The sequence below is a fragment of the Hyla sarda genome, chromosome 6, assembly GCF_029499605.1.
Source record: "Hyla sarda isolate aHylSar1 chromosome 6, aHylSar1.hap1, whole genome shotgun sequence".
Classification (NCBI taxonomy): domain Eukaryota; kingdom Metazoa; phylum Chordata; class Amphibia; order Anura; family Hylidae; genus Hyla; species Hyla sarda.
Window position 1 is genome coordinate 255,486,450 of NC_079194.1, and position 23,018 is coordinate 255,509,467.

Genomic DNA, 23,018 nt, shown 5'->3' on the forward strand with positions numbered 1-23,018 from the left:
AAAAGGTGGATACAGTCCTAGGAGAGAGTCTTCTAGGACTGTATCCACCTTTTCCAGCCCACTGGAGCACCTGAAAGCTGAACGAATTTATGAAGGCAAAAGTCAGCAACTGCCGAGCCGACGAATCGAATCACTTTAAAGGAAAACTGTCAGATATTTTCTCCCACACTATCCACAGTACTGGTGGATAGTGCGGGAGATGCTGATTCCAATGAGCCCTACCTTACCCAGATCCAGCCGGCCTTTCGCCCGCAATTGTGGTTTTATTCTATGTGCATATCTTGCTGTAACTGGCACGGGCGGGGCTTCTGCAGCTAATTGGCACTGATGTCAGCGCCGCTTATAAATATTCATCCCCCTCCCTCCAGTTTGGAGCGGCGAAGAGAGGGAGAACTGGAGGGAGGGGAGATGAATATTCATAAGTGGCGCTGACGTCAGTTCCAGTTAGCTGCAGAAACCCCGCCCGTGCCAGTTACAGCAAGATATACACATAGAATAAAACTACAATTGCGGACGAATGGCCGGGACGGATCTAGGTAAGGTAGGGCTCATTGGAATCAGCGTCTCCCGCACTATCCACCAGTACCTGTGGATAGTGCGGGAGAAAATAGCTGACAGTTTTCATTTAACATTGGCTTTTATTTGGTGTTTTGCCTTGAAAAACACCAATTGGCAGCAGCATCTACAAAGGTGAGTAATGATACATAGCAGCACTACTTAAAGGGGTACTCCGATGGAAAACATTTTTTTTTTTAATCAACTGGTGCCAGAAAGTTAAACAGATTTGTAAATGACTTCTGTTAAAAAAAATCTTTACCCTTCCAGTACTTTTTAGCAGCTGTATGCTACAGAGGAAATTCTTTTCTTTTTGAATTCCTTTTTTGTCTTGTCCACAGTGCTCTCTGCTGACACCTCTGTCCGTGTCAGGAACTGTCCAGAGTGGCATAGGTTTGCAATGGGGAATTTCTCCTGCTCTGGACAGTTCCTGATACGGGCATCAGGTGTCAGCAGAGAGCACTGTGGACAAGACAAAAAAGAAATTAAAAAGGAAAAGAATTTCCTCTGTAGTATACAGCTGCTAAAAAGTACTGGAAGGGTAAAGATTTTTTAATAGAAGTAATTTACAAATCTGTTTAACTTTCTGGCACCAGTTGATTTAAAAAAATAAAATAAAAAATTCCACCAGCGGCACAGTATACAGCAGAGCACAGCACATGTGCTGTATACTGTCCCTGCTTCTAACGTGGCTAAGCTGTGCCAGCAGCTATACAGCCGCAGGTACAGCTCGGGTTTGGCAGGAGGTATACATTGTATAAATATTCAATAAACTATTAAGCAATTTATATAGATCACTGGTTTACTGTAACCCCTTGCTGGGCTGAGTGCACTGCAGTAATAGTGAACTGCTTAGAGAGTATATAGCCATCAATATAGATGGCTGTATACAGTATACAGAGGTCAGGCGACCACTTACAACCCTCTTTCCTTTTCCAGCTTGGTTCTGTGTATCCCTACCTCTAGCGGTGCCATCACTAGGGACGGGCGACACAGGATAATGACTGAGCAGGAATCAGGTGGTGAGGCAGTCTCTGTTCACTCTCCATGCCACTGCTCCATGACTCCTGGTAGGCCAGCGTAATTATATGACATCATGGGGCCGGCCCGGGGATGCCTAGCCTGTAGAGATGTTCTAGCCTATAGAGCTGAACAGAAGAGCTCCGTACATCATGGGAACCTGCACTAGAGAAGTATTTTTGTTTTTATTTTTTCCTGATAAGCCATAATGGGACACTGAGAGGGCATTATAAATGTAAAAGAGGGCACACGATGCATCATAAATGCTATAAACACACGTCTTTTTGTTTAAAAAAGGCGTACTAACCCCTTAACGACGCAGGACATAAATGTACGTCCTGGTGCAGTGGTACTTAATGCGCCAGGACGTACATTTACGTCCTGTACATGACCATGAGCATCGGACGTCTCCCGGGGTCTTCTGCTCTGGTCTGAGATTGAGCAGACCAGAGCAGATGATCACCGATAATACTGATCAGTGCTATGTTCTATGCATACCACTGAACAGTATTAGCAAGCAAAGGATTGTCCCTATGGGGACATAAAAAGTGTAAAAATAAAAGTAAAAAATAAAATAAAATAAAAGTTAAAAATAAGAAAAATCCCCATCCCCAATAAAAATGAAAATTGTCCCTTTTTCCCATTTTAACCCCAAAAAGTGTAAAAAATAATAAAATAAATAATTATAAACATATTTGGTATCGCCGCATGCGTAAATATCCGAACTAATAAAATATGTCATTGATCCCATACGGAGAACGGCGTGAACTTCCTAAATTGCTGCTTCTTTGCAATATTTTATTCATAAAAAAAATTTATCAAAAATGTATTAAAAGTTTTATATATGCAAATGTGGTATGAATCAAAAGTACAGATCACAGCGCAAAATTAGCCCTCATACCGCCGCTTATATGGAAAAATGAAAGAGTTATAGGTCAGCAAAATAGAGGGATTTTAAACGTACTAATTTTGTTAAAAAGTTTGTGATTTTTTTTAAAGCAGTACAATAATAGAAAAGTATGTAATCATGGGTATCAATTTAATTGTATTGAACCACAGAATAAAGCGAAATAAATAAATGAAACCTTCCAAAATTAGCAAAATTGTGGATTTCTTTTTAATTTCCCCAGACAAATAGTATTTTTTTGGTTGAATCCGCATTCTGAATTGACAGAGCGCTCTCTCCCGACGTCTGTGCGCTCAGTGCGCATGTGCTGTACTGGAGGCAGTGAGCGCATAGACGTCGGGGGCGAGCGCTCGCTCTGTCTATTCAGGATGCGGGGGTGCGCGCACGTTAGAGCCGTCGGGACGGGCGCGTGCGCTGTGGATGCACTGTGTAGTAAGACACGGCGGTCCCAGCGCTGGAAGGCAGGATAAGCGGGGCTTGGTGAACCCCAAACCACGCCTATCCGACTGTGCCTGACTTTTGGATAAAAGGTTTTTATTAGTAAGAAAAGAAGAACAAACAGCAATAAAGGTAAATGGCTGCAGTCACCAATCATCTGGAACACCATTATAGTGGTTTGGGGGGGAGGGGGGTCAATATGATGACAGTTGTGCTTTACAGGACATCTATAGTGCAAAATAACTTATCCCCTATCCGAAGGATAAGGGATAAGTTATAGATCGCGGGGGGTCCGAGCACTGGGCCCCCCCCCCCCCCCGCGATCTCCGGTACGGGGCCGTGGCAATGTACAGGAAAGGGGGCGTTCCATCCGCGCATGAAGCGGCGGCCGGTCCATAGAGATACATGGAGGGGGAGTGTCTGCCGCGGCTTTCTGCTGGGGACGAAACTTCACTTCCTGCAGACTGCCGCGGCCCCGTCCAGGAGATCCCGGGGGCCCCAGCGCTCGGACCCCCCGCGATCTATAACTTATCCCCTATCCTTTGGATAGGGGATAAGTTATTTTGCGCTGGAATATTCCTTTAAAGGGGTACTCCGCCCCTGGCATCTTATCCCCTATCCAAAGGATAGGGGATAAGATGTCAGATCGCCAGGGTCCCGCTGCTGGGGACCCCGAGGATCGCTGCTGCAGCACCCCGCTATCATTACAGCACAGAGCGAGATCGCTCTGCACATAATGACGGGCGATACAGGGGCCGGAGCATCGTTACGTCACGGCTCCGCCCCTCGTGACATCACGGCCCGCCCGCGTCAATACAAGTCTATGGGAGGGGGCATGGCGGTCGTCACGCCCCCTGCCATAGATTTGCATTAAGGGAAAGGGCCGTGATGTCATGAGGGGCGGAGCCATGACATCACGCTGCTCCGGCCCCTGTATCGCCCGTCATTACGCACAGAGCGAACTCGCTCTGCGCAGTAATGATGGCGGGGTGCCGCAGCGGCGGTCCCCGGGGTCCCCAGCAGCGGGACCGCGGCGATCTAACATCTTATCCCCTATCCGAAGGATAAGATGCCAGGGGCGGAGTACCCCTTTAAGGACAAAATGAGCCCTTGAGTCCTTAAGGGGTTAAGAATATAAAATGTGAATAGACCCTTTATGTATTTTATGGGCACTCTCACCTGAAATGTGCCCACCCATTTTTAGTGTTTTTCTTTTCTTCTCATTTCAGAATGTGGAGGACGGATTCGGTGGAATACGGAGATGACCAGCGTTTTTTGAGGGAGTGCTTTTTGTAATAAATTTATTTTGTATGTGTATTGGTTTTATTTTGCATTACCTTACCTCTCTATATGCACATTGATACACAGGTAGCTGTCAATCACTGAGTAGGACCGCCCACCCGGCTACTTTATTAGATTTACGTAAATAAATGACAAGTCATCGTGGAACTTTTCCCACAAAACAATATATCAATCTACTCAGCTCCTCCTAATCTATAACAGATTGGACTGCATTTTCAACATGACAGGTTCCCTTTAAAGAGTCTGTAGATTTTGAAGTCTGGGGGGTGGGCTTACATAATGATTGACAGCTATATATGGATACATATGATCAGTATATACTGTATAATACAGTGTTTCCCAACCAGGATGTCTCCAGCTGTGGCAAAACTACAACTTCCAGCATGTCCGGACAGCCGCTGGAAGTTGTAGTTTTGCCACAGCTGGAGGCACTCTGGTAGGGAAACACTGGTACAGTAGTAACTTTATGTATAGTAAACCAGACTACGCCTAATTAAACTATAGTAAATAGCCCCATCTAGTGGTGTAACAATATATAGCAAGGTGAACCTATGTTAGAAAGAGCAAAGTTCACAGTTCCCCCTAGCGGCCGGTCCGCAGTACTGCAGCACTTCACCTGTGTACCCGTTTCCCGTTGCACTTCTACCGTCAGGCCCGGTCATCACAGTGACTGAAGTCACCTCCGGTCCATCCCGTACAGCCGCAGCCACCGCAGCCACAGCCGCAGCTGCTTCCGATAAGCCGAGTCGGGAGGCTTGAGTTTCATCCATGCATCCGGAAACAACCGAACCCGATTCCGGAAAGACACGAAAGTGGACCTCGGCGACACCCGAACACCCTTTTCGGAACACGAAGAAAAAAAAAATATGAATAAAGCGAAAAGACCCGATGGCCTCCGGAAATTCCCGAGCGCTCCTCGACTTCAGCCACGCTCACGGAAACCACCGAGTAAATCCGATTCACACCGAGAATGGCTGCTGCGCCGAAGAAACGTAACCCGAGCGCGACAGCTACTGCGCATGCCTGCAACAAGACGTTCTACGGCATTCATTAACGGCGGCTCAGAGGAAGCCATTTTGGATGTGGTCGTATTGAGTGTTTGCCCTCTTCATAAGTGTGTAAAGACGTGGAGAACCTCATCTGCCATCAGTGTAACCGCAATACCGTAAATAAGCTATGTCTATTATGCATCGGTGAAGGGCCGAATTATAGCGAAGCGAAGGAGCTTTGCCCTTAACAAATATGGCGGTGTCTGTTCGACCCTTGCTACTTCGCGTCTGCGGCGGAGAAAGCCGAGTGCTCCCGAAGGTCTGAGAGACATGGCGCTGACCAGAAGAGGTAAGCACGAGACGCGTTACCATAGTAACAGACGGATTCCCCCTCAAAATAGGCCTTAAACCCCCTTTTTTTCCCCATAAGCTTCTGCATAGCCAATAGCTGAGACAGTAAACATGTCCCCCGTGTACTAGTCATAGATTAACCCCTTCAGGACACAGTTTATTTTCATGTTTGCCATTTCATTTTTATTTCTCGCCTTCTTTTATTTTTCCATCCACAGACCGATATGAGGGCTTTTTCTTCGTGCAACCAATTGTACTTTGTAATGATGCACTCTATTGTAACATAAAATGTACGGCAAAATAAAAATATTACTATTTAGGGGAGGAAAAAAAATTAATATTTTGAAACTTTTGGAAAGGGGGGGGGGGTAGTTTTTTACGCAGTGCACTTTCGGAAGTCTCGTTCATAAGTCTGTAAGTCATTCAATGGGGGAGATTTATCAAAACCTGTGGAGAGGAAAAGTTGACCAGTTGCCCATAGCAACCAATCAGATCGCTTCTTTCATTTTGAAATAGGCCTGTGAAAAATGAAAGAAGCAGGTTTTGATAAATCTCCCTTATTGTGATTAAAATGATACCTATTAAGGCTGCAAGATATGGAAAAAATGTGTGATTGCGATTATGGAGGTAAATATTGCGATTTCGATATGCAATATAATAAACACATGGTGATATCCCCCCTATTTAACCCCTTAATGGGGTACTTTGGCCCTAAGACATCTTATTCTCTATCCAAAGGATAGGGGATAAGATGTCTGATCGTGGGGGTCCAGCTGCTGGGAACCTCCGCAATCTTTCATGCAGCACCCCACTATAATCAGCCTCCAGAGCAAACATCGCTTCGGGTCTGATGAATCACGATCACGGGGCTGAAGTATTGTGACATCACGATACATTGGCATCGTGATTCATCAGACCCGGAGTACCCCTTTAAGGACCTAGCCCATTTCCACCTTTCCACCTTAATGGGGACCTCAGGTGAGAATTTTTTTTTTTTCAAAGCAAGAAAGTCAAACAGATTTGTAAATTAATTCTATTTAAAAATCTTAACCCATCAATTACTTATCAGATGCTGTATACTACAGATAAACTACAGAGAAATTTGTGAAGTTCTTTCCAACCTGACCACAATGCTCTCTGTTGACACCTCTGTCCGTGTCAGGAACTGTCCAGAGCAGGAAAGGTTTTCTATGGCGATTTGCTTCTCATCTGGACAGTTCCTGACATGGTCAGAGGTGTCAGCAGAGAGCACTGTGGTTAGACAGAAAATAAAGTCACAAATTTCTCTGTAGTATACAGCAGCTGATAAGTACTGGAAGGATTAAAACATTTTAATAAAAGTAATTTACAAATCTGTGTAACTTTCTGGCACCAATTGATCTGAAAACATTTGTTTTCTACTTGTTTCCACCGGAATTCCCCTTTAAGGACCAGGCCAATTTTTATTTTTTCCCTCCTCCCATTCTAAAAATCATACTGCTTTCAATTTCGCACCTACAGACCCTTATAAGGGCTTGTTTTTTGCACAACCAATTGTACTTTGTAATGACATCAATCATTTAATAACAAAAGACACACAAAACAAAAAAAATATATGTTTGTGGGGTAACTTTGTAACTTTTAGAGGCTTCCGTTTCTACACAGTACACTTTTCGGTAAAAATGACACCTTATCTTTATTCTGTAGGTCCATACGGTTACAAGGATACCTAAATTATGCAGATTTTATTTTACTACTTAAAAAAATCCTAACTACATGCACCAAAATTAGTATTTTTAAAATTGGGATCCTCTGACCCATATAACTTTTTTATTTTTCCGCATACGGGGCTTTAGTAGGGCTAATTTTCTGTGGTCTGTAGTTTTTCTCAGGACAATTTTTGTTTTGATAGAACTTTTTGATCGCTTTTTATTAATATTTTTATGGTATATGAAGTGACCAAAAATGCACAATTTTGGACTTTGGTATTTTTTTTTACGTGTATGCCATCGACCGTGCGGTTAAGCTAACCTTATATTTTAATAGTTCAGACATTTACACACGCGACGGTACCACATATGATAATTTTTATTACATAATTTTATTTAAAAAAAATGGGAAAAGGGGGGGTGATTTAAACTTTTAAAAGGGAAGGGGTGAATTCACTTTTATTTTAAAAAATTTACACTTTTTTTTGCCCCACAGGGAGCTAAAACAGGCAATCTTCTGATTGCATATACTGATCAGTGCTATGCCATAGCATATCATTGATCAGTGTAACCAGCGCTCTGTCATCAGTGTCACCTGCACTAACCTGGTAGTGTAACCAGGTAGTGCAGGTGACACTGATAACAACGGTACTTACCTTGTCCCGTTCCGTGCAGGGGATCTCCGGTAATCTCCATTAGCTCCAGCTCTAGGCACCCGGCTGGGGGTACGGGTCGAGCTTCGGCTGCTTTCACACTATAAAAATTCATCCGTTACAAACGTCCGTCAGAAAACCCATGTTAAACGGCTGTCAATCCCATTCAAGTCTATGGAATTTTTTTATATTACCCGTTATAAACCGTTATAGCCCGTGATGAATAACGGCCGTTAGTTGTGACGGGAGAAATAACGGCACATTCACAAATTTCTCGTCCATCACAAAAAACTGGTAAATTAACAGCCGTTATTTTTAACATTGAAGTCTATGGCAAATGGATGAGCCTATATGTCATCCGTTTGAACCTGGTTTATAATGTGGCAGGATGAGGGTTAATACGCTGAGGTAAATCTTCGGCCTATCGCCACCCTTCCCAGAAACGATAGGTGCGTGCTTAAATGAATGAAGATCCACAATAGGGATGAACTTGCATAAACTTTACTGAAGTACTTGCAGTACATCCAATTAACAGCAACAGTCTTAGTAAGGCTGGGTTCACACCACGTTTTGTTAAATACGGTTCCCATATACGGCTGGGAGGAGGGGGGGCGGTGCTTAATCGCGGCTCCCGCACTCAGCCGTATTCGGGAACCGTAGTTAATGTATGTCTATGAGCCGACCGGAGTGAACCGCAGCCTCCGTTCGACCACGTTTTTGCCTGCGGTCGGTAAACCGCATACGGCCGAAAACAAAGCCGACCGGAGGCTGCGGTTCACTCCGGTCGGCTCATAGACATACATTAACTACGGTTCCCGAATACGGCTGAGTGCGGGCGCCGCAATTAAGCCCCGCCCCCCTCCTCCCAGCGGTATACGGGAACCGTATTTAACAAAACGTGGTGTGAACCCAGCCTAATACAGTCTCTATACAGCTCAGCAATGGTTGACAGATGCTGCGGACCATTGATTTATCCAAGGATTAATAGAATTAGGATTTGTGTAGAGATCCGTCCGGATTTAGGGGTCTATTTAGGTTCCGGTGATCTTGCGAAGTTAACAGGGATTGAGATAACTTACAGTTTTGTATGAATGGCCGTTGCCGCAAGGCTTGGGCCTAGTCACTGCTGACGACAGCTGCGCAGATCCGTCCTCATCAGCAGCGCAGGAACCAGAGCGATTAATGGCCGCCGCTCCCTTATATGGGCAGAGGCAGGGCCGTTCTGGATTGGTCCGTGTCAGCTGTCACTCACCGTTACAAGGCATGGTGGGTGAACACGTCACTGGGACTTCCTAAGGTCCTTAAGCAAAACCATACAGTTTTCCACCTGATCACATGACCTGCAGGTCCTGTTACGCTTTAAACAGGTAGACAATTCAATATATACACTTTCCTTTCTATACTTATAACTGTATAAATATCAGATAGAACTACTATACATTTAGTGGCTAAGTGAGAGGTGACAAGGGGAAGACTAGAAAAGAGGGACCCTGACGTCCTACGGACTCTGACTATGGGGACCTCTACATAGGTAACATATAAAATACGGTACCAGGACACCTCAATAATATCCATTATTACTTCTGAGCATGCTCAGAAGAGGTGACATCAGCAGACTCCTGCAGTGCTGAGGGACTACTACTACTCCCATCATGGAACAGACTTGTTTCCATGATGGGAGTAGTAATTCCCTAGCTCCGGGAGTCTGCAGACAGCTGGGGAGGCTACATTAGTGTTTGTACTACTACCCCCATCATGAAACAGAGTCTGTTCCATGATGGGGGTTGTAGTACAGGGGCTGAGGGATTGATCGCACCGGGTCTCACTTCTGAGACCTGATGCGATCAGAAGTTTTTTGGATCCCTCACGGGGAGCCCTGAACGGCTGGTACTGAGGAGCCAGACGTCTGCTGGCTCTATGCGCTGCTAATAGAAATACTTTTTATTCATAGCGCTGCAGGGGTATATGTATATAGAAGCGATGGAGGGTGCAGACATATAGCGTTATCTGACCTGACACCGCTTCTATATACATTTGCCGGTGCTGCGCTATGTATGAAAAGTATTTCTATCAGCAGCATTGGGCGGTCAGCTGCTTCTAGAATGCTTTTCACATATAGTGCTGCTGTGACATATGTATATAGATGGCTGCGTTGTGGAGGGTATATTATAGGCTATGTCTGCCCCCCCCCCCTGCAGCGCTATATATCTTGCCCCCACTGCACTTTTAATATAGATATGGCCCCCCTGCAACTCACAATGTTCATTTTTAAATCTCCAGCTGAGAGCCCTGATTGGCTCCTAAGTACCGACCATTCAGGGCTCCCTGCGGGGAATTCAAAAATGAAAGTTAAAGGGGTATTTCGGTGAAAACCTTTTTTCTTTTAAATTAACTGGTGGCAGAAAGTTAAACATATTTGTAAATTACTTCTATTAAAAAATCTTAATCCTTCCAGTACTTATTAGCTGCTGAATGCTTCAGAGGAAATTCCTTTATTTTTGGAACACTGATGACATCACGAGCACAGTGCTCTCTGCTGACATCTGTCCATTTTAGCAACCATGCATAGCAGATGTATGCTAAGGGCAGCATGGTGGCTCAGTGGTTAGCACTGCTGCCTTGCAGTGCTGGGGACTTGGGTTCAAATCCCACTAAGGACAACAATAAATAAAGCATTATTATTATTATAATAACGTCAGCAGAGAGAACTGTGCTCGTGATGTCATCAGAGTGCATTCCAAAAAGAGAAGTATTTCCTCTGTAGTATTCAGCAGCTAATAAGTACAGGAAGGATTAAGATTTTTTAATAGAAGTAATTTACAAATATGTTTAACTTTCTGCCACCAGTTGATTTAAAAGAAAAAAGGTTTTCACCGGAGTACCCCTTTAAAACATACTCATACATCGCAGGGTTGCGGAGCTTGCTGCCGCTCCCCTGTTTAATAACTTCTGATCGGGTCTCAGAATTGAAACCTGGTGTGATCAATCCCTCAGCCCCTGTACTACAACCCCCATCATGGAACAGACATGTTCCATGATGGGGGTAGTAGTACAAACACTAATGTAACCTCCCCAGTCACCGGCAGACTCCTGAAGCCAGGGAATTACTACTCCCATCATGGAAACAAGTCTGTTCCATAATGGGAGTAGTAGTCCTGGCTGTGGGAGTCTGTAGGCAGAGGTTTTATGGCCATACATGAGGGATAACGGGTCTTAACGGATGAATATTTATCCGTTAGCACCCGTTATTTCATCCGTTATTATTAGAGATGAGCGAACTTACAGTAAATTCGATTCGTCACAAACTTCTCGGCTCGGCAGTTGATGACTTATCCTGCGTAAACTAGTTCAGCTTTCCGGTGCTCCGGTGGGCTGGAAAAGGTGGATACATTCCTAGAAAAGAGTCTCCTAGGACTGTATCCACCTTTTCCAGCCCACGGGAGCACCTGAAAGCTGAACTAATTTATGCAGGAAAAGTCATCAACTGCCGAGCTGAGAAGTTCGTGCCGAATCGAATTTACTGTAAGTTCGCTCATCTCTAGTTATTGTACATCCGTTTTCACACAGAAAACGGACATTTAATAACAGATGAATGCTCATAGTGTGAAAGAAGCCTTAGTGACGTCACCACTGCTGTTCCCAGGACCTGGGACCTAGCAGAGAGCAGCAGTGGTGATGTCACTAAGCTCCGCCCATGCCCCAAAATTCGTGCATGTCCCATTATTTCTCCCGTCACAACTAACGGCTGTTATTCATGACGGGCTATAACGGTTCATAACAGGTAATAAAAAAATCCCATAGACTTGAATGGGATTGTTTAACGGCCGTTTGGGTTTTCTGACGGACGTTTGTAACGGATGGATTTTTATTGTGTGAAAGCAGCCTAAGCTCTGCCCGTGCCCCCAGCCGGGTGCCTGGAGCTGGAGCTAACGGAGATTACCGAATATCCGCTGCACGGAACGGTACAAGGTAAGTACCGTTGTCATCAGTGTCACCTGCACTACCTATCGGTACCGAAAGATTAATGCAGGTGACACTGGTGACAGATTTCCTTTAAAATTGGCCCCTTCTGACCCCTATATATCTTATTTTTCAAATACCGGGCTGTATGAGGCTAATTTTTCTGCGGTGATCTGTAGTTCTTATCGGTACCATTATTGTTTTGACTTTTTGGTCACTTTTTAATACGTCATTTTTTTCTGGTATATGAAGTGACCAAAAATTTGAAATCCTGTTATTTCATTTTATTTTTTTTAACATTTACACCATTGACCGTGCTGTTTTATTAGTTATATTTTAATAGTTGTGACATTTACGCACGCAGCAATACCACGTATTATTTTATTTAAAAATGGGGAAAAAGTGGGGTGATTCATAACTTTTATTAGGGGAGGGGCTTATTAACATTTATTACCTTTTATTTTATTTTTATTTTTTTTCCACACAATTTTATTAGTCCCCATAGGGCAGTGTTTTCCAAACAGTGTGTCTCCAATTGTTACATAACTACAACTCCCAGTATGCCCAGACATCAAAGGATGTACAGGCATGCTGGAAATTGTAGTTTTTCAACAGCTGGAGGCACACTGTTTGGAAAACACTGCCATGGGGACTATTAGATGCAATCTTGTGATTGCAGACACTGATCAATGCTGTGTCATAGAAGCCTATAGCACAGCATTGATCAGTGTTATCGGCTACTGACGCTGCCAGGATTATTAGAGCACTGGTCTAGCTCTACAATTCTACACTGTTTTAATGATAGAATTGTATAAATTTAATAGCGCAAAAATCATGATGTGAATTAGGGATCGACCGATTATCGGTATGGCCGATATTATCGGCCGATAATCACGATTTTGGGCATTATCGGTATCGGCAATTACGCTATTGTGTTGTTGACCAATTAAATTTTTTTTAATTTTTTTTTTTTTTATGTAATGGGAAACAGACTATGCTGAATGGCATACAACAGCTTCTGTTTTTAGCACCCATTAATGTATACCGTATTTTTCGCCGTATAAGACGCACTTTTTCTTCCCCAAAACTGGGGGGAAAAAGTTGGTGCGTCTTATACGGCGAATACACCCCTATAGCGGCGGTCCCTGCGGCCATCAACGGCCAGGACCCGCGGCTAATACAAGACATCACCGATCGCGGTGATGCCCTGTATTAACCCTTCAGACGCGGCAATCAAAGCTGACCGCCGCGTCTAAAGGGAAAGTGACACTAACCCGGCTGTTCAGTCGGGCTGTCCGGGACCGCCGCGATTTCACCGCGGCGGTCCCAAACAGCCCCACTGAATAGCCGGGTTAGTGCTTACAGGACACCGGGAGAGACCTTACCTGCCTCCTCGGTGTCTTCTCCATTCAGGGATCCCCTGTATGGCCGGCGCTCTCCTTCCTCGTCATCACGTGGGTGGGTCTGGAACGGTCTGCTTCTCCATTCCCGCTTACGTCTCTTCCATGGATTCGCCCGTCTCGTTGGACGAAGTGGACCCTGCCCTCCCTCCCCTTCATCTCCCGGACGGTTTGCCAGATGTTTTACGCCAGCTCTCCAAGTTGCGCCTTCTCAAACCCTTTGGTCCCCTTATTTCTCTGCTGGGTAAACCGGGTTTCCGGGCTGGTGGCTTTCTTACCATATCCCTGCCTGATACATTTCCTATCACTCGGGTTCTCCAGTCATCCTCGCTGAGAACTCTGCCTGGCATCCTTGGGGACACTAGTCCCTCGTCACGCTCTCTTTTTCAGGGTCGTGGGATTTTCATAGCGATCTGACTGCCTTCGAATCCCTCTGTCTGTCCACCGATACATGTATTGTCGTCCCTGTATGCCATTCTCTGTAGTAGAGTTTCTCCAGACCTGCTTCCTTTTCAGAGGAGTAGGGAGCGTGAGCTTGATGGCGTTCCTAGTACACAGGGGTGTGGAAATAAAAAAACTACTTGTCCAAGGGACTAAAGCGGAACACATCTACTTGTCCCTCAAGAAAATCCACTTGTCCTGGTAGATAAAATAATTTCAACCAAAATACTATGTAAATAAGGTCTTTATTAGTTTCTGCACTTTAGTTTTTTCCTCCTCGTCCTATAATAGCCATAACTCTTATTTTCCATAACTCTCTATCTGCAAACCCATATAAGGCCAAGTATACTTTGTAAAGACACCTTTCATTTTTCCATAACTTATGCTCTGAAATAAAAAAAAAAATTGTGAGGTGAAATTGGCAAAAAAAAGAAAAACCCCAAATTTGCATTTTTTTCATTCACCTTGTGGTCAAACTTACATATTATTTTGATACTTTAGGTCGGCCTGATTACACCAATACCAAATTTGTTTAGTTTCCATCATGTTTTAATGATTTTTTTTTTTTTTACTTTTTAATAAAAAAAAATTCCTGACCCTTGTAAAATTTTTTACATATTTTTCCGTATACTGGACTGTATGAGGGCTCATTTTTCGGGCCATAATATGCTGTTTGTATCGGTACCATTTTGGTATTGATCTGACTTTTTGAATGCTTTTTTACTTAATTTTTCTGGGATATGGTGTTATAAACATAAAAAACGCAATTCTGTGATGATTTTTTTTTTACGTTAACGCCATTTACCGTACGGGATATAAAATGTTATTTTTTAATAATTTGGACTAGGGATGTCCCGATACCATTTTTTTAAGACCGAGTACAAGTTCTGATACTTTAATTCTGGTACTCGCCGATACCAAGTGCGAGTACTTTTATGTTAAAGGGAATCTGACAGCAGGGTGACGCGGTTTCTGGCGCTGCTTACCGTGCTGATATGTAGGTTCCTTGCTGTGTGCAATGGAGGTGGCTGCTGTAGTAAGATTTCTCTCTTCCAATTTGGGCAGAACGGAGAATTTGCATTGTCTCCGGAGCGATTTAGCTGATGATCACATGGTGAGCAGCGGTAGAAACCAGGTCACCTGCACTATCTACCTATAAATTCAAGTTAGTGCAGGTGACTCTGCTGTAAGATTGCCTTTAATAGTAGGGAGTATAGATAGGTGCAGACATTAGTAGCAGCCCTCCTGTAGACCGCAGCCCCCCCTCCCCCAATTGTAGCCAGCAGGACCCCCCTTGTAGCCAGCAGGACCGCAATTGTAGATATCAGGACCCCCCTTGTAGTTTCTCACTTGCACCTGTCCGGTATCGCCGCTCTGCAGCCCCCTACTCATCATGCCGCTGACCCATTCTGCCGTCCGCATCATGGCATCTTATGGAGGAGCATGTGACATACACGTCACTCTGCTTCCTCCATAGGGTTACGCTGGGCGCAGTGGAGTGATGTGTGTGTCACATGCTCCTCCATAAGACGCCATGATACGGACGGCAGAACGGGTCAGCGGCAGTGATGTGGACCAGAGAACGGGGCAGCGGAGGGGAGCACTCCACCAGGTATCGGATTTGGTATCGGGGACATTAGACGAGTCCCCGATACCATGCAAATACTTGGTATCGGCCCCGATACCAGTATTGGTATCGGGACATCCCTAGTTAGGGCAATTACACACACGTCAATACCAAATATGTTTATCTTTATTATGTTTACATATTTTTATATGGAAAAGGGGGGTGATATGAACTTTTAATATGGAAGGGGTTCATGGGTGTATTTAAACTTTTATTAAACTTTCTTTTATTTAACTACACTATTTTTAGGAGGAATCATTTAGATTCCTCATACAGATCAATGCAGTTCTATTGAACTCCATTGATCTGTGTTCATTTGGTTGAGCCCGCTCAAGGAAGGCTCAATCAAATGCAGATCTCTGGGGCAGCCATGAATACAGAGGTAAGCCCTCCGGCTACCTCCACAGGGGATCTCCTTCCCACGATCGCGCTGCGGGGGGGGGGCATCCACCCCGCTATACCACCAGGGATGGTTAAAAGATCCCTTTAGACACCACTTTTAGCGGTGATCTAAAGGGTTAATAGCCGGCCGCGACGATCGCCGTATGCCGGGCTATTAGCGGCGGCCCCCGGCTACTAAAATCAGCCAGGGGCCACCGAGTATGGAGTGGGCTCGAGTCAGGAGCCCGCTCCATACACCCTGAGCGCCGGTGTGAGGTGCAGACTTGCGTCCCATGCAAGTCTGCATCCGCTCCTGCACCTCATTCCGGCATTATAAAAAAAAAGGGGGGGGGGAGTCGGTCCAGCCCTGCTTGCCTGATACAGGGCTAAATATATGAAAAAGTCACCTGCCCTTCACCCGGAACTACATGTCCCGGGCGATAGGATTTCCACATCCCTTTAGTACAGCAGACTGAAAAACTTAATTCCTGCTTTGTCGTAAGTCGTCTTTATCAGTGACACTGCAGGAGTCAAATTTGAAACTTCTTCTCGCTGGTACAAGGTCTCTTCCCTTCGTATGAACCTGACTGGTTTGTTATTGGAGGCACCAGGGAGAATGGTGCCTAGGCGCTGGAAATCCACATCCATCCCCGACGGTCACAGATTGGCTTACACAGGGTCTGTGTATTAAGAGTTTTGAGGAATGTCTGGCTGACTTGTGCCACCTGAAGCACTGGCGTCCGTGGTTTGTTTACCTCCTCTCCTCGGTTCCTCCACTACAGACTTCCTTCCCCGTAGATTGAGGTCCCGTTTTTTGGGTGTCCCTCTCCCTCCTTCTCTGTGGTTTCTATGGTTTGCAGTTCTTCCCATATTTTGACTTGCTGAGTGCCTCGCTCCCTTATAATGGTTGTAGTGGGCAAGACAACCTTTAGTCTTTCCATGATGCTAATAGCTAGTGGTTGTGTCTACCTTCTCCTCAGCTTTAGCCCCCTGTGTGGCTTTTTCCCTTTTGATCCCATCAAATTGACTCCTGTGACTGCTATATTGCTGTCTGCACTTTCTAGCTCCTACTTGTTGTTGAGTTATTTTTATTGTATATGTACTGTCTCAATTACGATTGTACTGACTTAGGCTCAGCCCCTTTTACCCTGTTTTTGTTTCTGTTAACCCCTCTTCATGCTGGCATTTAATAAAGCTTTTGAATAAAAAAAAATAAAAAGATATACAGTAACTGCTTCGCCAATTTGTCTGAAACCACATTTTGGGGGAATTTGCTTTGGGCAAATAAAATACAGGAGCAGGCAGAAGATCCCACTCCTGTATTTTATTTGCCCAAAGCAAATCCCCAAAAATATGGTTTCAGACAAATTTCCATTTTGTCTAGAATCTAGAATGTGATTGGCTGCTTTGTGTCAATTAAAATATACTGTAATTTACCATCATTTTCATGGTCTCTCCTTTGTTTTCACAGGAAAGGGCTCGCTGGTTGTATCCTTTGGATAAAAAGTAATTCTGTAATTTACTAGATTCACTAGGAGTCATAGGACTCGTTCACACTGAGGAAATTTAGCAAGGAAAATATTCTCACTGAATTCCTCTGAGGATCGGCACTCTTCCTGCTCCATGGTAAATGAAGCAGAAATGATCCGGAATCAGCACTTGTGTCCACGCCAGTTTGCTGCAAACATAAGCGCCATTACATTGACAAATGAGACTTTTCTGACAGATTCCGAATCAAATTCCTCATCGGACGTTCCACTATGGGATTTCCAATGTGTGGAATGAGATGTAGAATTCCTATTAAAATTAATGGAAGGCTACTGTAAGTTGGGAACAATGACTTAAAATTTTAAAATGCAAGTGCCGGAGAAAAGAATAGGCTGCACTCACTACAATAGTTGTTCTGTGCTTTATTCCAATGGAATCATGGAGTACATACAGCGGGTGCGTTTGTGACGAGTGACATGTTTCACGCTTCCTTAGCGCATCCTCTGGCTCATGGTATGAGCCAGAGGATGCCCTAAGGGAGCGTGAAACATATGTCGCTCGTCACGAACGCACCCGCTGTATGTACCCCATGATTCCATTGGAATAAAGCACAGAACAACTATTGTGGTGAGTGCTGCCTATTCTTTCCTCCGGCACTTGCATTGTAGAACTGTTTGCTATTCGTAGGCTTCATTGCACCGCCACACCAGTGCTTCTATATTGCTAATATCACACCCTGCCATTGTTGTTCCAGGACTATTTGGGATTTTACAGTTGTAGTGCCAGTTCTATTTTCTACATTGATATTATACTTTTATTTTACAACCTAACCTGTAGGAATAAACATTACATAGAGAGATTATATCCCCATAGCATTTTATTTTCTGAAAGTAGACACCTGACATATAGTGAAAATGCCACCCAGTGCTTTACTATAATGGGTATCTTCATGCAATATTGCATCAGAGCGTAATGTTTTGTAAAACAATCATGTTTAAAGGGGTACTGCGCCCCTAGACATCTTATCCCCTATCCAAAGGATAGGGGATAAGATGTCAGATCGCCGGGGTCCCGCTGCTGGGGACCCTGGGGATCGCTGCAGCACCCCTCTATCATTACTGCGCAGAGCGAGATCGCTCTGCACGTAATGACGGGCAATACAGGGGCCAGAGCATCGTTATGTCACGGCTCCGCCCCTCGTGACGTCACGGCCCGCCCCGTCATTACGAGTCTATGGGAGGGGGCGTGGCGGTCGTCACGCCCCCTGCCATAGACTTGCATTAAGGGGACGGGCCATGACGTCACGCTGCTCCGGCCCCTGTATCGCCCGTCATTACGCACAGAGCGAACTCGCTCTGTGCAGTAATGATGGCGGGGTGCCGCAGCGGCGATCCCCGGGGTCCCCAGCAGTGGGACCGTGGCGATCTAACATCTTATCCCCTATCCTTTGGATAGGGGATGAGATGCCAGGGGCGGAGTACCCCTTTAATGCTAAAAATCTGATCCGAAAAGAGCTGCAGAGTTCATACATGCCACTTATGTCTGTCTAGATGCACATCACTGCACAAAGTCATCAGAACACTCCACAATCCAGATGCTGTAAACATTTGGGTCAGTGTTGATCAGTGTCCTCATTCAGTGCCAAAGCAAATGCTCATCTCATCCCTTTGGTATAAAAAAGGGAAACCCCTAAGGCTATGTTCAGACAGTGGATTGTCCAGCCCCAGAAATTCCATGCGGACATTCCACTGTCAGCGGAGCGCCTGCGCTAGGACCGCTTGGAAATGCATGTCTCAGACCGCAATGCATTTTTGTGCAGACTCTGCAGAAAGAACAGACATGTCTATTCTTCCTGTGGACTCTGGAATCAGGATTTCTGTGGCAGATATTCCACCGTATGCACAGTGCAGCACAATCAATGGGACTCTATTGCAGCAAAATGTCTTCTGCAGAAGAATTCCGCATGGAAATTCAGTCGTGTGAACACAGCCTCAGGGTATGTCCACAAGTTATTTTAAAATATGCAGCACAGTCATTATTATACCAGAATGTTTTCTTGCTTTATGTGAATTGGATCTGAAATTCCCCACTCACTTGCATGGGAGACCAAAAGAAGATTTTGAATTCCTCATCAAATCCTAAACGTGAACATACTTTAAATGTGACACATGTCCTCTCAGATTGATAAGATTGTTCCGGCATCTGTGCTGGGGGTCACTGGAGGCTGATCTCCCTTGTAGCCTCGCCCACTCCTCTGCACATACATAGCACCAAGACATAAAACTCTGGTTTTGAAAAATGTATTTACAGAATAGAGGATAAGTGTCTGATCGTGGAAGGTCTGACCACTGGGACTTCCCGACATCTCCTGAACTGGAGCCCTGTTCCCACCACTGGTGATTGGCTGAGTGGGCCATCACTTCTGTTCAGCATGAGAACATCTCTGAAGGTGGGGGCCGGAGCACTTAGGAGATCATGGGGGGTCATAACAGTCGGACCCCCACAATCAGACATTTATTCCCTATTCTGTGTTTCCACTTATATACTTGTATAAGTCCTTCCTTTATATTACCCATTCCTTTCAAATACACTTCTAGCACTGGCAGTTTTCCAAAAAACTTCCAAGTGGAAACGCAGCCTGAATATATAATGAGAAATAATAGGGATAACTTGTCTCATGAGCAGTGAACTGTAGCACATATACAGTGATCCCGCAACCTACGATGGCCCCGACATACGATAATTTCAACATGCGATGGCCTCTGAGAGGCCATCGCATGTTGAAGGCAGCATCAACATACGATGCTTTTGTATGTCGGGGCCATCGCATAAACGGCTATCTGGCAGTGCTGACTGCTTCAGCTGCCACCGGATAGCCGTTTACGGTGCCCCGTGTGCTCTGGTGATGGTCCCCTACCTGTTCTCGGGCTACGGAGCGTCCTCTTCACGATCCCCTCCATCGCCGGTGCTCTCCATCGTCGTCATCATGTCGTGCGCACGCCGTCCGGTCATCCAATAGGAGCGTCGTGCGTGCGTAGTGACGTGATGGCGGCGACGGAGAGTGAGGATCCCGGGGAAGCAGAGGCGTCCGGAGCGTCGGGGACACCACGGGGACGCGGCGACAGCGATGGAGGGCGACATCCAGGGCAGCGGAGATGGGTCCGGAGCGGCGTGGACAGGTGAGTATAACTTCCTTTACTTTACATTGCACGGATCCCTCATACATACGATGGTTTCAACAAATGATGGTTCATTTGGAACGGATTACCATCGTATGTTGAGGGACCACTGTATCTTTCAAGCCAATGGTGGTAACATTTTAGTCCTTCCAGTTGTCCTGTTCTCTTTTATTGTGTTTTTTATTCTATACGTTTCATTTTCTTCTGGTTATTTTCCTCAGTAGCCCAATACCAGCGATCATCGGTCCCTCTGCAAATCCTTCTTTACATCAATGTTGTGTATTATGTTTTCTATTTTGTAGCAACACTGCTTATGATAATTTATAAAAGTAAGTACTGAGCAGAGCTTAGACAAACTATTGTAACTCAATATACCCAAAAGAATAGAGCTCAAAAATGTACTTGGATGGGGATCTGCCTATCTATCTTTTATCTGTCTATCCATATATTTCTATCTTTCTCCTCCCTCCCTCTCTCCCCTCCCTTTCTTATCTATCTCTCAAGCCTTCTATCTTTCTTAGGGTGGGTTACACTACCTATCTCTATCTTCCTACCTACACATGGTTATACTGGACAAATATCTTATGTGCATGTTTTTCATATATACTAAAAATATAATATTTGTAGTATGCAACTGTCTATCATTTTACATCTCTCTCACAGGTCAGGTCTTTAGTTATCCCGATTCTAATTTAGCATTAGATCTTGGTCTGCTCTTCTTTATGGCAATTCTGGAATCTGTGAGGCTTTACTTGGGTAAGAAGCAACTTATACACTATAAAAAGCAAATATTGTGTTTCAGAAGACAAAAAAAAAAAATAATACATGATGACCATCTAGGTGTATCCTTTTTAGGGTGCGTTCACATGGAGTAAATGAAGAGTAATTCACGCTGAAAAATTTTCGGCCAGAAAAAATAATTTTATTTTTGCGCGAAATTCACGCCCAATTCGCACGCAATTTGTGCGAAATTCACGCGCAATTCGCACGCAATTTGCGCGGAATTGCGCGCGGACATGGGGGAGAAAGAAGTGAAGGGTTTTTCAGCCATTTCTGCACAAATTGCGCGCGAATTCTGCGCGAAAACGATGTCGGGCAGAATTTTTTTTTACCATTGACTTCAATTGATTTCTGCTAGCGGATTCCGCTTAAAGAATGAACATGTTCTTTCTTCAAGCGGAACGGAATTCAGCGTCGGAATTCTGCTAGCAGAATTTCCGCAGTGTGAACAGGACAGCAGAAAAAACATTAAAGTCAATGGGCAGAGGAGATGTGAATTAATTTGGAGCGGAGAATTCAAGAGGAATTACTCGAGTAATTTCCTCTTGAATTACTCCGTGTGAACGCACCCGATTCAGTTGAGTGATTCATTACAAGGCATTTTTATTCTGGATGAAGGAATTGATTGTAATTTACATTAGCCATAACATTAATATACCTGCTTGATATTGTGAAGATCCTTCTTGTGCAACCAGAACAGCGCTGCCAAATTTAGGTAAACAGTGGTATCTCGCACCAATATTTTATCAGCAGATCCTTTAGGGTTTATTCACATGTACTTAATCCACTGTGGATTTGATGCTGAGGATTTAATAACTATCCACTCTATCACTGCTAGCACGGTTATGTTGCACTGGTAATAAGAGTAAAGGTACCTATAGTTAGCTTGCCCGTGGCCCCAACACTGAAAATAAAAATGCTTTTATTTTCCTGTCTAAAGAGTTAAAAAGCATGTCAGTGCCTCTCACTGTTCACAACCACCATCCTCTCTGCCCCTCTCCTTCCATGATTGACAGCCAGGGCTCTAAATACACTGCCGAATGCACCATTCATCTGTATTGCCGCACATATGCAGTGAGCTCGTAGAGCAATGGCTGTCAATCATAGAAGGAGATGGTGGTAAAAGTGAGTGGGGAGAGGAATTGCAGTCATATTTGACTCTTTAGATGTGCAAATAGTTTTTTTTTTGTATTGGAGCTGCAGGCAAGCTAAATAAAGGTACTTACAGGTTACTCTGATTGTTACCAGTGTTACCAGTGCTACATAACCACGCAAGCAGTTATGTACCTGAGTTCTAGGTGACAGATTCTATTGTGTTCCCTTATTTAAGGACTTATATAGGGATTATCATCATTGTTAAAACTGTGAAATTGTCAATGAGCTTCATGCTGAAATGTTAAATGATCGGAGTTGTAAAACAACTTTACTGTAAACCGATGATGTATTTATTACAGGAACAATGGGAAACTTGACAGAAGGAGAGCTGCCCTTGGGATCCAGCCTTTTCTTCACTGTTGGCAATGTCATGCTGTCTGTATACTTTCTGATCTGGGAGACGTATATCCTAAGAGCAGATGTAATTATTAATGCTATCCTACTGATCCTATATGGGCTGGAAGCAATCCTAGAGTTGTTCACAATCGCATCATTCTTCCGTTAAAGCAAATTCTTCTATCAATTTATTCCGTTGTTTTAAAAGGAAAGAGAATTTTTCAGATCATGGTTAAAGGGGTATTCCAGGAAAAAACTTATATATATATATCAACTGGCACCTGAAAGTTAAACAGATTTGTAAATTACTTCTATTAAAAAATCTTAATCCTTTCAGTACTTATGAGCTGATGAAGTTGAGTTGTTAT

At 44.3% G+C, this 23,018-nt stretch overlaps 2 protein-coding genes across 10 annotated transcripts in view; one reads left to right on the forward strand and one right to left on the reverse strand.

The window, feature by feature from the left end:
* The window catches only part of DEAF1 (DEAF1 transcription factor), a 75,967-nt gene extending 66,966 nt beyond the window's left edge, over positions 1-9,001 (reverse strand). For 5 of the 7 annotated variants that reach the window (XR_008845305.1, XM_056527007.1, XM_056527009.1 and 2 more), the window contains exon 1: positions 4,839-5,084. Coding sequence is in view for 5 of the 7 variants with exons in the window: in XM_056527007.1 (XP_056382982.1) it covers positions 4,839-4,992 (154 nt within the window). In the remaining 2 variants the exon portion in view is untranslated. Of the gene's footprint in view, positions 1-4,099; positions 4,134-4,838; positions 5,085-8,982 lie in introns of those variants that run through there. The other 2 variants (XM_056527011.1, XM_056527010.1) reach the window with 2 other exon arrangements.
* Positions 5,270-22,938, forward strand: TMEM80 (transmembrane protein 80). Of its 3 annotated transcripts, none has more exons than XM_056527015.1 (5): positions 5,270-5,560; positions 17,184-17,200; positions 20,615-20,708; positions 21,043-21,135; positions 22,614-22,938. In XM_056527015.1, the coding sequence occupies exons 1-5, from the start codon at positions 5,542-5,544 to the stop codon at positions 22,817-22,819; spliced, it is 429 nt and encodes a 142-aa protein (XP_056382990.1). In that variant the 5' UTR covers positions 5,270-5,541; the 3' UTR covers positions 22,820-22,938. The 3 variants fall into 3 exon arrangements, with proteins under 3 accessions (XP_056382990.1, XP_056382988.1, XP_056382989.1); XM_056527013.1 differs by lacking the exon at positions 5,270-5,560 and adding an exon at positions 5,613-5,852 and having other exon boundaries at positions 17,184-17,218; positions 20,601-20,708; XM_056527014.1 differs by lacking the exon at positions 5,270-5,560 and adding an exon at positions 6,076-6,189.
* Positions 22,939-23,018: the final 80 nt, after the last annotated feature.

Bases quoted from the DNA above. Each gene is read 5' to 3' on its own strand.
- TMEM80 (XM_056527013.1), top strand. The intron at 17,219-20,600 runs GTAATTCTGTAA...TATTTTCCTCAG, and splicing joins TTGTATCCTTTGGATAAAAA to TAGCCCAATACCAGCGATCA. The intron at 21,136-22,613 runs GTAAGAAGCAAC...TATTTATTACAG, and splicing joins ATCTGTGAGGCTTTACTTGG to GAACAATGGGAAACTTGACA.